General features: G+C 32.9%; 1 protein-coding gene across 1 annotated transcript; it reads right to left on the reverse strand.

Moving 5' to 3' along the window:
* Positions 1 to 2787: 2787 nt before the first annotated feature.
* Positions 2788 to 14603, reverse strand: LOC111612757 (solute carrier family 13 member 5-like). Its single transcript, XM_023354009.1, has 13 exons — positions 14408 to 14603; positions 10249 to 10398; positions 10068 to 10183; positions 9717 to 9847; positions 9148 to 9202; positions 7172 to 7306; positions 6982 to 7101; positions 6821 to 6898; positions 4691 to 4795; positions 4437 to 4620; positions 4206 to 4367; positions 3998 to 4135; positions 2788 to 3926 (listed from the first exon to the last, which is right to left on the reverse strand). Exons 1-13 carry the CDS (start codon positions 14513 to 14515, stop codon positions 3795 to 3797), a joined length of 1614 nt encoding a protein of 537 aa, XP_023209777.1. The 5' UTR covers positions 14516 to 14603; the 3' UTR covers positions 2788 to 3794.
* Between the last annotated feature and the right edge of the window lie 1348 nt (positions 14604 to 15951).

Here is a 15951-nt window from a genome sequence, read left to right on the forward strand (position 1 = left end):
TTTTTTACCGTCGCGCCAGCGCCACCTGGATTTTCGGTGAAGCTCTAGGTTACAATTATTCGGCCACTACAGAAATATTTTATAAAATATGGTCTATTACTCTGTCAAATATTTTTTGAACGATCTTTTATAGTGTAATGTTACGTCGTATAAGTTACAGAGGGCTCGTTCGGTGATGTCACAACAAATTCGAAAAGTGTTAGGTAGATGACCGGCACGACTCGATTGTTAAAAGAAAGCTCTATTGTTAATGCGCAGGGACTTTCTTTCGATGTACCGCAAAATTGCGCACTAGACGTTAAGCAATTTTTAAAATTTAAAAACGTTTCATAATCGGTTTCCTTCGGTATAAATCGGAATTTTTCCATTTTTTCCCGAAGAAGGTCGATTAAATGACCAAAAATGTTACGTGCTGTAATAAAAAGACTGCATTTTAAAGGTTTTAGTGATTTATTTATTTATGTGTAAGTGCAGTTACAGAAGAGTGTATAGATGTAAACGAATTCTATTCACTGTTCGATTCTGACGATGGCTAAACAGATGCTCGAAAGCGTTAGATAAAATTAAAAATAGTTGCGGGAATAGGGTTTTTGTCTTTAATTTACAACAATCCAGTTAAAGCTCAATATATGAAATAAAAGAATTGGACGTGAAAAAATGTTATCGTTTATACAAAGACTTCAATTGATTTATTTCGATTCTAAGAAGAAATACAAGTCTGAAAAGTTTTTACGGGGGGAGTCATTGAGACGACGGACAAGTCCTAACATAAGCACTTTACCACTATAGTGAAGCGTGCTAGAAACCTCTGACAGTCACTTCTTTCGCACGTTGCTAAGAAATAGCTCGGGATAAACCACGCTTTACGTAGACAAAACTGCTTTTTACGCTAAAGTAAATCTTTCTTCATTTAAATAATTTACTGAAAATTAAGTATGATTGTGATTATAAATGATTGAAACGTTCTTTCAACGTAATAAAATTACACAGCCAAGTGAAGAGAATTTCTAAAGCATTCCGATGTACCTTCTTTGCAACCAAATACCTTATAACTTGAGTATTTTAGGAAAATATATCTGTCTGTAACTGTCCTTGCGCCTTTGAACTTTGAACACTTAAATATACAAAATCCGAGTATTCTCAGCAAACGAATGAATATAAACCAGAATCAAGACTCACTACCGGTTTGAATTTTGAAATAATTGTATGATCAGGATACACGAGAGGAATTAAGAGGAAAATTCGTTACTTCCCGTTTGCGAGATATGTTGAGAGCTTCGAGAAAATAATTATTAACGGACCAAGTTGACGATTTGATACCAATATAAAGAGTCATTTTATGGAAGACGTAGCGTATCAAGAAGAATGGCAAATAACATACGTACTTTTACTCTATCTAAAATTTGTTTTTTAGTCTGTCAATTTCCACAACTAGGCCTACTTGATTCCAAGAATATAAACAAAATTAATATTTCATTCAGGTCCTTTTTTGTAATTTAAATGCTGTCTTTTGAAAACAGTTATATATTTTTACAACTTATGTCTAACACGTAGCAAAATTTCTCACTGACTTATTGTTAGAAGTCGGTGATAAATTTTATTTCAACGTTTTAACATGTGCTAGTCACATACTCTTTCATCCCTCTTTCAGAAAAAAAATCCCACTTGATTTCATGGTTTTCTGGATTAGGTATTATTCAAATTATAATATACTTGAATAAAGTATTCAAATTTTATTTTATGAATTTGCTTAAAAAGTTGAATTAAGCAAAATATGGATAGTTTTATTTAGTTAAATTAAATTTATTATGGGACAGGCTCGCTTAAGATGATATGGACATCAGTCGCAAAAACGGCCACGCAACTGAACCTAGAAGGGCGCCGCCCACGCGGAAGGCCCAAGAAACGACTGATGGATACCATCAGGGAGGACACGCGCATTGCCAGTCTCAACCCAGAAGATGCTTTTTAATGGTAAACAAAAAATTTTAATATTTTTGATAAATCGTCGGTTAAGTTTCAGCCATTACAGACGGGCTCATCCGAAAATTTGGATGATCTTGGACGAGAAAACGGGATTATGGTGCCTCTATCCGGCTGCTAGAGATATATTTTTGTCTGTAGGGTATATTTTATGTGTCAGTCGTGGGGATCTGGCGTAAGTCACGGGTTCTTAATTGACACCAAATACTGGGTCTTCCAGAAATAATTACAATAATTTCAAATGATAGGATATGTTAATTATCATCAAAAACCGTTTTAACGTATATTAAAACATTGGAAAACTGTTCGAGTTTCGCAACGCGTGCATCTCGTATCAACCGATACAGTATTTAAATTCTTCCTGCGCACGCTGCAGCACATATCTCGGGACAGCTTCCGTAATTACTCGCGTTGCACTATGACGAATGATCCCGACTTTCCGAACTGCAGAACGCGAAACTCTCTCTCTATTGGCGAGTAAGATTTTCATTTACCGCGCTCCTTAGATGCAGTAGACATAAGACGCTTAAATGCGGATGGGGGATGACATTTGGACGGTTAGTCCGTCAATTGATGTCTCAAATAATAATTAACATAATAATAATGGCAGTATTTATTTTGGAAGACCCCGTACAATCCGTGCCATGCCGTCAAGTACCGAGTGCTGAAAAAGAAATTGTTGACGGGGTAACACGCACTTTATTTTGCCAAGCAGTGTAGCATATATCAATAGTATTTCTAATATGAAATAATTAATAAACTTAATCACATTGTATTATGATTAATTCAATTTATTGGACAGATTACTTAAACCGAGCAAACAGAAAGGGATAAAAGTCATTTCGTTTAGGCTGGACTGTCTAAAATCATAAAGATTTACGTAGCGGGAGGTTTATGCAGTTTGCGGACGTTTCCGACTGAAAACTAAGTGCCTTTCATCAAACATCGAGCTTCTTTCGCGGAAGGAAGGTGAAAAATCTAGGGAATCTGAACAATTCAACAATACTCTCTACTTACATTACAAAGAAATTCCCATAAATAATAAGTGGGGATTTCAAAGTGTCAAACGTTAGGCATTCATAATTTAAACGAGGAATTATTTATTGTGACACGGCTACAATGCCGTGCTGCAGTTTTTAATTTTTTTAATTTAAAATATGTGCCCTCCACCTCAAATTAGTCCCTCGTTGTACGTCATACTTTTCAGTTAATAATGTAGTCGTGCCAATCACCTATTCAACTCCTTTCAGGGGAAAAGTCTTTAATTGAAATAACGTGACTTCCGGTTTACTTCGAAGTTCTCACGTAGTTAATCAGGGTCATCCGCTGATACGATTTCCATATGTGGTCTCGAATTACACTTGTCTATCATCGTTGTTGGGATTAAGGAAAGGCAGACGGACAGACGACAGTTTCAAATTGCAGCCCAAAAAATGTATGAAGTAGAAGAAAGATGTTTACCGTATCGGTTTTACCGGTAGGCTATATCAATTGTCACGACGTTAAATGAATTAAGTTCAATATTCAGCAGGTAGGTTTCAACGTACACCGACTACTAGGATGTCGTCGTCGGCACTGGCACCATCTGCTGAGCACGATTCAAACTATTTGTTAATGATCCGAACGTTCTACACTTTATAATAAACTACGTGGCGGGGATTAAAACACTTTCTACCCATTAATCGTACATGTTTATCTTCGGGTATAAAGGACAAAATTTCTGTTTTTACCTTAACTTCGTATAAAGAAAATTTTAATTTTTATATTAAAAAGGTCTCGAATATAAGCAAGAAATTTGAATTTATGTATTTTCATTGAATATTTACTTCTGTACTGTTTACGTTTTTCAGAGGTTGAAAATCGTAAATAAAAGCTCCCCACGTGTTTATCATCAGCAATTGCAATCCCACGCAGATGAAATTCAAAACAATTCCCGGTTTTACCTGAAACCGAGTATAAAATTAATTATATATTCAATTAGAGAAGAGATTCTAATTAAAAGCAAAATACCTACCAGATCGGAGGTTTTTAAATTTCCAGCCTGATAGACGATGGCGCAAGGAGGGTTACCCACAGGTAGCATGAAAGCGAAGGAAGTGGATATGGTTACGGGAAGCATCAAGTAAAGTGGATGCACGTCAACTGCTAGTGCCTATAACAATGTAAAATATGACAAGTATATTTTAAATAATCTAAAAATATTTGCGTGTAGTTTTACTAACCACATTATAAACGATAGGAAGCAGAATGGTGGCCATGGAAGTGTTGATGATGATTTCTGTGAAGAAGGAAGTCACCAGGCACAGGACGAAGACGATGACGACGGGAGAAAGTACATTCAAAGACGAAAGATTATTGGCAATCCAAATAGATAGTCCAGATGCCTAAATTCGAAGATTATGAAAAATTATAATAATAATCCTACACTTATGGATAAAACACGTGGGACCTACTTGTGTTCCCGCGGCTATGGCAAAACCGCTCCCAAATAAAAATATATATCCCAGAGGAACCTTTTTTTCGGCAGTTTTCCAGTCGAGTAAAGGTTTCTTAGTTCCGCGCTTCCATGGATGAATGGGGATGAGGAATAAAAGCATGCAGGCAATTAAGACAGGAACCGTATTGGAAATATTTTTCCTAAAAATCATGATTAACAGTTAAATGTAGTAAATGCCAGAGGAAGAAAGATAAAAAGAATAAAAATAACCTATCTGAAGTGAGAATGATCCATCCATCGATAAATCTTGGATCTCGAAAAAACCATGTTAAAATCAGAAGAATATAAATGATTAATATCGTAACTTCGTGATTGCTGAAATGAAAATTTTAAAATTTCATGCTATAAGAATTTCATCCGAGTTTTATCGTCGTCATTAAAACGTTGCAAGTATTTCAATTAGTGTTGTAACGAATAGTACATTCGGCTTCAGGCCGAATACCGAATATTCGGCCGGGAGCGTGGCCGAATAGCCGAATATTCGGCCAAACTATTCGGCTTGATTAATTAACGCATGTACGATAATTGGCGCTCAAACCGCATTATGGCAAGGATCCTGCTCTCTATTGCCCGCTGTCACTACGCTTCGCCAATCGCGTTAATTCTTGACAGTTCAGACAAGACCGTCATGACAGTATGTGATAAATGACGATATCAAATGTGGATAACAACAAATGACCTATACGTGTAAATAATGGAAAAAGAACAGAGAAGGACCGCGAAGTGGAAATGTGAAAATAAATACGAAATTGAGTTGATAACATAATCGAACAAGTCGAGGCAGCTTATTGGCGCGAAATTCGAGGCCGTCAATGCCAAACAATTGTTGTCATAGACTTCGGAAAGCTAAATGCTTGTAACGAAAGTCACTTAGTGTGCACAAGCGAAAGCCTGGGGCCATTCGGACTACCGAGCTGTCTCGAATCTGCGAAATCGTAACTGTGACTTATACCCACGTCCTATCTGTCTCTTTTCTCCGTTATCGCCAGGCTACGAGTCACGTAATTGTAAAATGGCAAACATACGACGGAAAAATGACGAATCGAAAGTATCGTGAGGGCGTATTATGATGTATGCGTAGGCAAACGTGGACTAGAGCGATAAAGGAAAGAGAAAAAGGAGAGCAAAGACGACCGCTTAAAAAGAAGGATAGGCATGGTCAGACCCTCGGATGTGCGACGATTCTCGAATGAATAGGTGTTTACGTGAGCTAATCTTTGTAATTATAAATTGTGAATACAAGTGACTAATATTATTTTTTTTATTTTGTGCCTGTTATAAGTTATAAATAAATATAAACAAACAACACCAACCCTATAACATTGAATCTAAATACCAGAATGATTAATTTACTGTGTTTTTGTTATTTCTTACTCCCTTTTTAGGTATTCGGTATTCGACCGAATACGAAAAATAGGCCGAATAGGTCGAATACCGAATAGTAACCGAATATTCGTTACATCACTAATTTCAATATTTTTTTGTTGTTCTATTGCATTTCAGCAAAGAAGCAAAAAAAAAATATCCAGCAACGAGTTGTTTAACTTTCGCGGCATTTGTTAAAAAGTTCTTTTTAGTAAAATATGTTATATTTTTAACTATTATAAATGACAGAAAGCTTAATTTTGAGGGTAGAGATGGATTTTATAGAAAATTGTAAATGCGAATAACGAGTAAAATCGTCATTAAGTCCGACCCTTATCGAGATATGATACGACCCCCTTTATCTCCTCATTCCCTCGACCTTAAACTCTAAAAGTTAATAACAACAATCCCCCTAATAAACAAACTTCCCCGAACTTCCCTGCAAAATTTCAAATATTTTCGAAAAAAAGCGCGGGAGTTAAGCTTCAAAGAGAGTAACAAAATCGTGCCTCCCTCACACACTAACGTCCATACGTACAGAAATTACCCTCGAATTAATTTGTTGCATTTCTCGACGTTTCCAGGCGTAAAAATTATGGGGGTAAACATTTTTGACCGATCGCCATACTTCCCTTCGTTTTATATGGCAGCCGGGAAAGTAAAAGAACATATAACCTATTTATATATGTATGTGTGTGTTGGCGTATCTCAGAACTTCACGGACCAAAACTTTTGAAATTTGACAGAAACTTTTATATATGGGGCATTAATGCTATTACATTTCAGAGATTATAAGACGAGAAGAGGGGAGATGAAGGGGAAGGGATCATATCTGCATCGGATCGTGTTTACTCTAAACGAGCTTTTAAGTTAGTCTACTATTGAAATGTTCTATTTTTTAAAGGATAAAATTTTATTATATTTCTTCTCATTGTATTTTAATAATTTAAAGATTTTAAACAAAACTTGTTATACCTGATAGTACCCAGTTCTTGATATTTATTTTTAATGACTTTTTTAATGACGGATTTCTCCTCTTCATTTTCCTTCTTACTAAATTAATTATTAAAGAATTTGTAAAATGAAATCCTCTGTAGAAAGTTGCTAGATTTAGTTTAGGGAATTATTTCACTTACCGACATCCAACGACTACCAATTGCAATACGATGAAGACTGCAATTGCGCACAGAATCATTCCTGGTATGTTATAATACATCCAATTAGAGAAGGTTATCGGGTTATGATCGAGGTAAGTACTGCAGCCGGGAAGAAACAAGTGATCATTTTTTATTTTCTATAAAGTTTAGAAGGAAATTCCCAACTTACTCTAACATTCCAACTAGTACCAAATTTCCACCCGTACCGATGATTGTACCGGTTCCTCCACAGGTTGCGGAATAAGCTACACTCAACAACAATGCTTTTCTCAGCAGGTAATATTTTCCGTTTCGAACATTATAACTAATTTTAAAGAAATGTTACTTAATTAAGTGATGTTATTCTTAACAGAATAATATTCGTTCGGGTAATATACAAGTAATAAAATACACAGCATATATTTTCACATTGCTGCAACAACTAATTACCCTGTAGGAACTTATAAAAAAATATGATTAAATTGTCGTATGTAAAACGAAGAATTTGTTATAAAATTAAGATTGGGCAAAAATGAAAAAATCATCAAGATAATTTCTTTGGTAATTTAATAATTTAATTTGTCGGTCGAGAATTTATTTCTATTTTAATACTGCAAACAGTTTCGATGATTAGTCATATTCTTTCATTTCAATTGCGTCATATATTTTTCTGTTTATGAGGTCATAAATGAAAGCTATAAAGTCGTGATAATTTAATTAAAATACTTTATACACTGTAATCATCATTCGACTGATATGCAAGTTGGTTATATTTCAGAAATTGATCAACGCTTTTATCGGCGTTTTGTTCGAGATTGGGAGTAGAATCACTACAATGCATTTACAATTAAATTCCACATTTGGTTATGTTTATCAAGATACAAAACAAGTTAATAACAATAAAATGCTATGAGTGAATCGAGAAATCTGATTGGATGATTAATGAATACGTTAAACCATAGGTGCAGGTAAATTTCTAAAATTCTTTAACATTGTAATCGCGTAACTGTATATTTCCTGGTAAAGCAGCTTTAATACAGCTGGAGAAACTACCCAATGACATATTCAAATTTTCAAATCAAACAGCGTAAGGATAATAAAATACATTTATTATTTCAAATTTTAAATATGCTACAGTTGGATAAACGGGCCAATGATATAGCTCGTTTCATTCGAAACGAGCTATGTCATTGGCCCGTTTATCCAGCTGTAGCTTATTTGAAACTTTAAGTGTATTAAATTTACTATCCGTATACTGTAGTAATAAATTAACGCGAGTTATATGTAAATAAGGAAAATACTAATTATCATTTTATATCATTAGAATGTGAGTTTAATCAAATACCAGTGTTTACGATTATTTTCACAATGACAAAGTGCACACGATAATTTTTTTATACTCTTTTTGCCCTGTGGGCACTAAGAGGGCCTCTTATAGCAGGCCTATTATGGGTTCGGCCAGGCCCACAATGGGGCGACCGGATGGTGAAGGACGGGGTCCGACATATCCGAACAAACCACCCCCGAAAAATTCCTGGGGATTTCCAGGAATTTTTCGGGGGTGGTTTGTTCGGATCTCTATTTAAAAAGTAATTATTGAAAAATACACCTATTCTAAATATCATCACGTTAAATTAGCAATAAAATATGCTAATTTAACGTGATTAATTTTCAGTTTTCTATTTAATAAGAGTTTCAAAACATTATTCTGGAGCCATATAATTCAAATTTATTATTAGTTATTTGTACGAAAATATCAAAAGCTAGAATACAGAACTCTCTGTTCTGCATTTACAGTCATAACGTACTCTAAAATTCTCAACTTCTTTTCTATTTATTATCTTCGGATTATGTTAATGCGATTATAAATAAAATTTCGTAAAAGATCTACACGCGTTAATTACTTCTTAGTTAACTATTTTATAAGTGAAAGTAATATAACATAGAAAAGTGATACCGTAAAACCGGAACAAAAGAATTGCAGATTTATATATTAGCAAAATGTGATAATTAATTAGGTTAAAAACGCAAAAATTTCCAGCTATATTGCGAAAAATATAAATATTTGTTTAGTCTATGCATAAAAATTTAATATAAATTTATATAAAATTTTAGCTTATAAACTTAGATATTTGTTAAGTTAATTTAAAAGATATTTATGTTTACTTTTCCTCCAGAACAGAATTATCTGCTTGTATTTCAAATTTATCCGGCGAGGTTTCTGAAATAATATAAAAATAAATTTCGGTATTTTAATTATTTTTTGAATGTAATATAATATCATTTTTATATCTCTAACATTTAGATATATATAAACAAAATATATGAATTAAGAAACTAAACATTTCTTTCCCGGATAAGTGACGGGCACGAGGGAATTTCTATTGTTTAGATAATTATTTCTCGAGAGCCTAAGCTACACTTTTTACTTTTATTTGTCTGTTGGGATTCCGACGGAAGCCAAATTCGAGTCTTGATCTCTCACGTGTCGTGAAGAGAGTATAAAAATTCAAAATGCGGGAATAATACATCAGAGTAACAGAATTATATCAGGAATTACAGGAATGACAGTAACTAATGAGCGATTTTATTCCTTTCCTATTTCTAGTTTTTAGTAATTCAAAAACCTAAAGATGGGTCAATGGACAAAAATGAGCTTTTGTTTATCTAAGAGGCACTCTCGCTTATCCGGAATTTACAGTTTAAGATATATTGTAATTTTTAAGTATTCCTACCACTTTCTTTTAAATCTTTCTCTAATTCGTCTACGATGGCATCGACTATGGGAACCATCATGGCAGAACACGCTGTATTCATCATCCACATGGATAAAAACATACTTGACACAATGAAGCCTGCTACAAGACTGAAAAATTTTTTATCGTTTACGTATTATTGATAAGAAATTACAATTTAAAATTAGACTCGAGGAATTTAATAATTGTGCGTAGTATGGTTGTATAGAAATTAGTGACAGCGAATTACAAAACTAACAGACTTTAATTATTGTTTATGTACAGTATAAAAGAAAATCTTGAGTATTATTCGAATTAATACGTAACATTTATATTTTCAGATTTTCTTACAGTCTCATACTGGTTCCAATTAATAATAAAATTCTCAACGCTATTCTTCTATGCAGATTGCAATATTCCACAGCTGCAGCCATGATTAAAGAACCTATTGTTAGCACATTTGTATCCTGCAACGAAAAATAGTTTTTAAAAAGAAGAAGAAATGGAGAGCGCTATATCGAGTGCCACTTACGACAAAATATATTTGACCAACTTCCGAGGATTTGAGGATACCCAAAATGGGAAACAGTATCAATGGAAGCGTGGCGGTGACAGGGATGGGTACGGGTTCGAATACAAAATACAATGCCATCCATAATATTACAAATGCGCATTTTGATTCCTTTACCAGAAAACATTAAGAAAATAATCAGTAAATTAGAAAAAAATAAGGTAAAAGTTATGTGTTTAACGATAAAAAATGAATTGTAAAATTTATCTTCTTTCTGTTTGTAGTGACGTTTTTACATAAAATATTTACAAATCATCTTACTAGGTTAAGCAACATTCATTGCGTGATTTTTTATCTGCATGTTTCCAGGAAAATGCTTTCTCTTCCTATTTGCAAATTTACTTAATATTCGAAATATGAAACAACGAATTCGAAAAGAATACAAAAAGAAATTACCTAATAATTTCGTATTTGAAATTTAAATGATGTTGAAAATCATTATACCGCTAGTAATTTTACAACAAATATTTATACAGACAGAAATAAGTACGTTTTGTATATTGATGTGAAATATCCAGCGTAAAGTGAGGCATTCGAGTACACGCAAAGCGGACTATTGATTAATAATACTGTTTTAACATAAATTTCAATTAAATGAAAGACATTAAATTGAATTCGATCAAATAATCAAAGTCGTACTTACTTGCAATTTAATTTACCGAAATAATATTCAAACAGAACATGTTCGATTTAAAAACAAACAATTTAAAGTAATCGATACAATTAAAATATTTAAATATACAGCACACGTCCATAAATACTTTGATTCGCCCCTGAAATCTGGAAACGAATATGCAAATTCCATTAATTTTAATGGAAAAATTATAATGCTTTTTCATCTCGGTTCGAAGATGTCCGGTTTCCACCAGATAGAAAAATTTATTAATGGAGAACAATGAAAAGAAGTTTACACGAGTAATAAACAACAATTTGAAATTAAATAAATACAATTTGAACCTGAAGATATAATGTATGGGTTTTTTTAAACTTACCATAGGAGATTAGAAGATTTAATAATATTATGGGGAGTGGTTATGATAAAGGAAAACGTGAAAGTCATTCTTTAGACCAGGGGTGTCCAACCCGCGACCCAAGGGAAGTTCGAATGCGGCCCAATAAACGTGTACACAAAACCAAAAATTTTTTAATTAATTAATTAATTTATTTATTTCAACAGCATCAACTCAAAAAAGAAGTTTCACAAAGCCGTAAACCTTTATACATATTTTAATTTTTAGTGGAAAAGAAATATTTTCAAATACTTAGAAATGTGTGAATGAGGAAGGTATACTAAATAAAGCTGGAGTTGGCTCTCAAAGGAGTATAGACTCAAATTCAGGGGAAAGGAGAAAAAGACCTAAAGATAAAAAGTAATGAGAAAGGTTAAATAGACCTCCTGTTATGTAATATGGATCCTTAATTTTCCAACCTTTCTCACATCTTTATCTTTTGTCCTCTTTCTCCTTTCCCCGCATTTGAGTCTATAATTCTTTGAGTCTCAACTCCAGCTTTATATACTATTCCTTCCAGCGTTGCAAGATTCGGCTACTTTGCGCCAAATTTGGCTACCCTTTTATTAGTTTGATGTAAAAAATATCAGTTGGCACATTGGCTACTTTTTGGGCTACATATTATTTATAAATATATTAGTTGAATAAAAATGCACTTTAAAATGGTGCTTTGTACTGTACAAACAAATATTTGTGTTTTTCAAATAAATTTTCGTTTGACTCTTTTATAATAAATTAATTCATTTATTTCTGAGTAAAAATTGAAAGTGTCTGTAAAAGTAATTTTTAAAAATATTCTTTTTTTGTGTTAAACTTTTAATACTTATTACTATAATCTAGACATGTTATACTAGTATATTTAAGGATCGGGTCAAAATATACTTGTGGCCCGAAACTCCATGACTTCTTCTAATGTGGCCCAGAGAAACAGAAAGGTTGGACACCCCTGCTTTAGACCATCGTGTAGTCAAGTGATACCTTCCGATTCCACGTGTAAATCAGATGTGTTCGATGATAAGTTTATTTTTCCTGATATTTTCACGCTAAAATTTTTGATGTGAAAGACTAATAGGGCCCTCCGGTGGCCAAGCGGTCTTGTATTCTGAACACTGTGAATTCGGCGCGGGTTCGCGCCTCGCTCGAACGGGCTGGCCACGTGGAGTTATCCGGATTTTCTCCACGTCCGTAACGCCTAAATAGGGGCCAGTTTCTCTTCAAAGACCTCCGGAAGGCATCCCCCTAGGCAAATCGTCCAAGTGTTGCGTTGCCATAACTTAATAAACAAACAGAAAGACTGATATTACATCCGTTGAATTGGAAATACTAGGTTAAAGAAATCCGAGATAAAACTGCTTGCTTTCTTTTAGTTTACGTTCGTACTTGTTTTTTACTCTTTTCCCCTGTGTTCGATAGGAAAGCCTTTAACGGGATTCATTGTGGGTTTGCCTATGCCCACAAGGAGGCTGAAAAATCCGGCAAATCTCTTCAAATCAATAGGATGACACCTTAAACGCTCGTTCATTCGTACGTCTTCTTGAAGGATACCAAAGCATATATGATAGCAATTTCAATGGACGGTCGTTATAGCGAAAAGTCGTTAAGTAAGCATTCGTTAAGCGAAGGATAGTGTATTTTTAGGCAACGATCTTAACAAATTCATATTGTAATAGGCTATTGGAAATTTGAAAGATGTCATCACTCATCAGGAAAGTATTTAGCGATCCGCAAAAGACAAAATATAATTTAAATAATTAGTCTAATAATTATTTCCATAGTTATTTAAATTATCTCTTTTCTTTTGTAATTTTGTAAGGTAGGATAAATTGTAATTTAAATAATAATTTTCATAATTATTTTAATTGTAATTATCCTTATCTTGATGAAAATAATTAGACACATTTCCTTATGTAACAATTCGTGAAAGTTAAAATTTTAAGATGGTTTTTATATAATGCATACAAGTCTAAACTTAGGACGAATCGTCGAAAAATACATTTTTGAATGATGATAGTTAATAACATTAAATTAAGAAAACATTCGTAATAACATCGACGGTCCTCTGCACAATATGCAATATTTTACGCTCGAAAGCTTCGATAAACATTATTATCTGGTTGACCATTGGTCGATATAAACTCGACTCCGCCTATTTTTATTTATTCAATAAATCTTGAAATTTCAGCTTTAAAACCGGATTTCGTAGAATAAATTTTGGATCTGTTCGTTTGCCCGAAATAGCTCACATTTCTACGTCATTTTTTCGATGAGAAATCCTAAAGAATGACGTCAAATTGACGTAAAAGTATGCGCCGTCTCAAACATTTGAACAGGTTTTCGGCTGCTATTTATAAGTACTAAAATTGACTTCGTTGTAGATTAAAATTAGGATTTTATACACAACGAGTTGATAACACAATCGGTTAACAGATAGAAACTTTTCAATTATAAACCAAAGTTAAAGTCTAAATTATCAGCTGTTAGGTTATCGGATATTATAAACCGATGAAATTTAAAGGAATTTCCGGCAGGAGTCACGCAAACGTACAGTTTTTCTCCGCTCATCACCACAATACACGTGTATAGTACGTATGACCTTGTACACTGTTTAAATAATTTAAATAATCAATCCGTAATATAGAGAGTTTTTAATACATTTACAAAGTAACGACCCAATCGACGGTTGTTAATTAATGATGAATAGACTTTGGATTCTTTTGATATTTTTACATTTTAAATTAATACAGTTATATTTTGATAGATAAATAAATATTTCGATTAATTTCTTTAAATATTGACTATAACTGTAATGACGTAACTCGCACTACTGTTGCCGCCAGTTTACTAAAAAATTCCTTAAATTTTTGACTTTATATTCGCTCTAGCAGAGTCATTTTCGTTGGAATAACCTAAAAATTTAAGTTTAAAAATATTTATCTAATCAGATAACTCCGTGTTAGCCTATATAAAAATTATTGTAATAAAGTTTACTTAATTTTCAACAGAGGATAGAATATTAAAAAATTAATTAAATTAATTAAGTAATATATAAATAAATAATATAAAGTATATTAGTTAAAGGGGTACTTATAGACACTAATTGCGTGTCTTACCTGAGTTCCTACGTATAATATTAATGGTAGAAGTAAAAGGGGTACAGCTACGGAAAATATTAATTTCCAATAATCTTTGACGATTCGAAATATTTTCACAAGCAACATATCGTTTGTCTGTTTCGCATTCTTCTGTTAACGATGTCTACAAAGCGAAATCCTTCGTGTTAAGTGACGAGGAACGATGTCGCGTCTACTCTAAACCTATACGACTAACCGTTTATCTTCGGTTCTCGATATTTTTTCTTGTTAAATTCTTAATTATTATATGTGTTTTTACAAAAATAGTATGAAACAATTTCGATAGTTTAATTTATTCCCAACAATAATTTTAATTTAGTTATATTCTAGTTTACGTAACGCCATTTAAACACCCGAATCACGTGGTGAGATTACAACTAAGCTCCGGATATTCTAAAGTTTCACCAAAAGACGGATTAAGGATAAATGTTTAAATGAATTTCGAATAGAATTACTTTGCTTTTTCCATGACGAAAGAAGTGTTTACAACTTTTCTTCTATGACGTTATAACTTTGTATTTAATTGAAATGATTATCGTTGGATATACGCAATCTTATCGTTTCCATTCAGTTCATTCGAGCGCAATACGCGATAATGATAACAACGGGTGTTGATTTTAAACACATTCTTCTTTACTAAATTTTCTTTCATAAAAATGTCGCTAATCTTCACCAGAGGACGCCAATCTTGCATACGTTTCTCTATATTAAAACACATAATTTTACAAATAAAACACAGAAAACCTGCCGTATGGTTTTTCAAACGTTACTAAAGTGGTTATTAATTACGTAAAAATTGATGAAAAATGTTCAAAACAACCAAGTCTTTCTATAATTGCGCTGTTTATACCAGTGGCGTGCCATCATTAGAAGCGTTGGAAGCGCCGCTTCCCTCGTATTTTATAAAAAAATAAATACATATTAATTTTAATTATATGAAAATAATCGCACAATATTTTATTATAACCACATTATGTATCTTATTACAAATTTCTATACTACACGTGAAAAAAAATAAGATCGCTATTGTATATTCGAATATTAGTACGGTGACCATATTTTTTTGGGGAAAATAAAGGACATATCGAAGAAAATTAAAAAATCTTATAAAATTCATAAGTTTATAAGATTTATTACACATACATACACATTGTAAAAATTCAAATAACATTAATTTTGATACTTTTCAGTAAAATTAATTTTTGTTTTAATAGCACTGGTTCACGCTTTAAAACGTCATAAAATTCTATACAGTTTATTTGAAAGTTGTATTTGACAGAAATAATGCGCTTACTTTTAACTGGGTTTTTTCATTCGTCCACATATTATTCACCAATGAAAATATTCGTTCGACAATGCATTAGATCCAGGGAGACAAAGAAAATTCTACGATTTTACAAATGTTTTTGAAAGCAATTTTTTGCTGTAAAATGTTCAAAAATCTCAACCCACTTTTGATGGCAGGGCTTGTTATTCTGTCGCCATTCGTCGATCTTTTCGTTTGTGACATATTTTTTTACACA

The sequence above is a fragment of the Centruroides sculpturatus genome, unplaced genomic scaffold (assembly GCF_000671375.1).
Source record: "Centruroides sculpturatus isolate CEXI.00-Female unplaced genomic scaffold, Cexi_2.0 scaffold1501, whole genome shotgun sequence".
Taxonomy (NCBI): Eukaryota; Metazoa; Arthropoda; class Arachnida; order Scorpiones; family Buthidae; genus Centruroides; species Centruroides sculpturatus.

What these genes read in the sequence shown, in the direction of transcription:
- LOC111612757 (XM_023354009.1), bottom strand. Translation starts at nt 14,515, where the DNA reads ATGTTGCTTGTGAAAATATTTCGAATCGTCAAAGATTATTGGAAATTA. An exon ending in GTACTAGTTGGAATGTTAGA is followed by an intron (nt 7,102 to 7,171) that starts GTAAGTTGGGAA and finishes TCCCGGCTGCAG; the next exon opens with TACTTACCTCGATCATAACC. An exon ending in TTCCTATCGTTTATAATGTG is followed by an intron (nt 4,136 to 4,205) that starts GTTAGTAAAACT and finishes ACATTGTTATAG; the next exon opens with GCACTAGCAGTTGACGTGCA.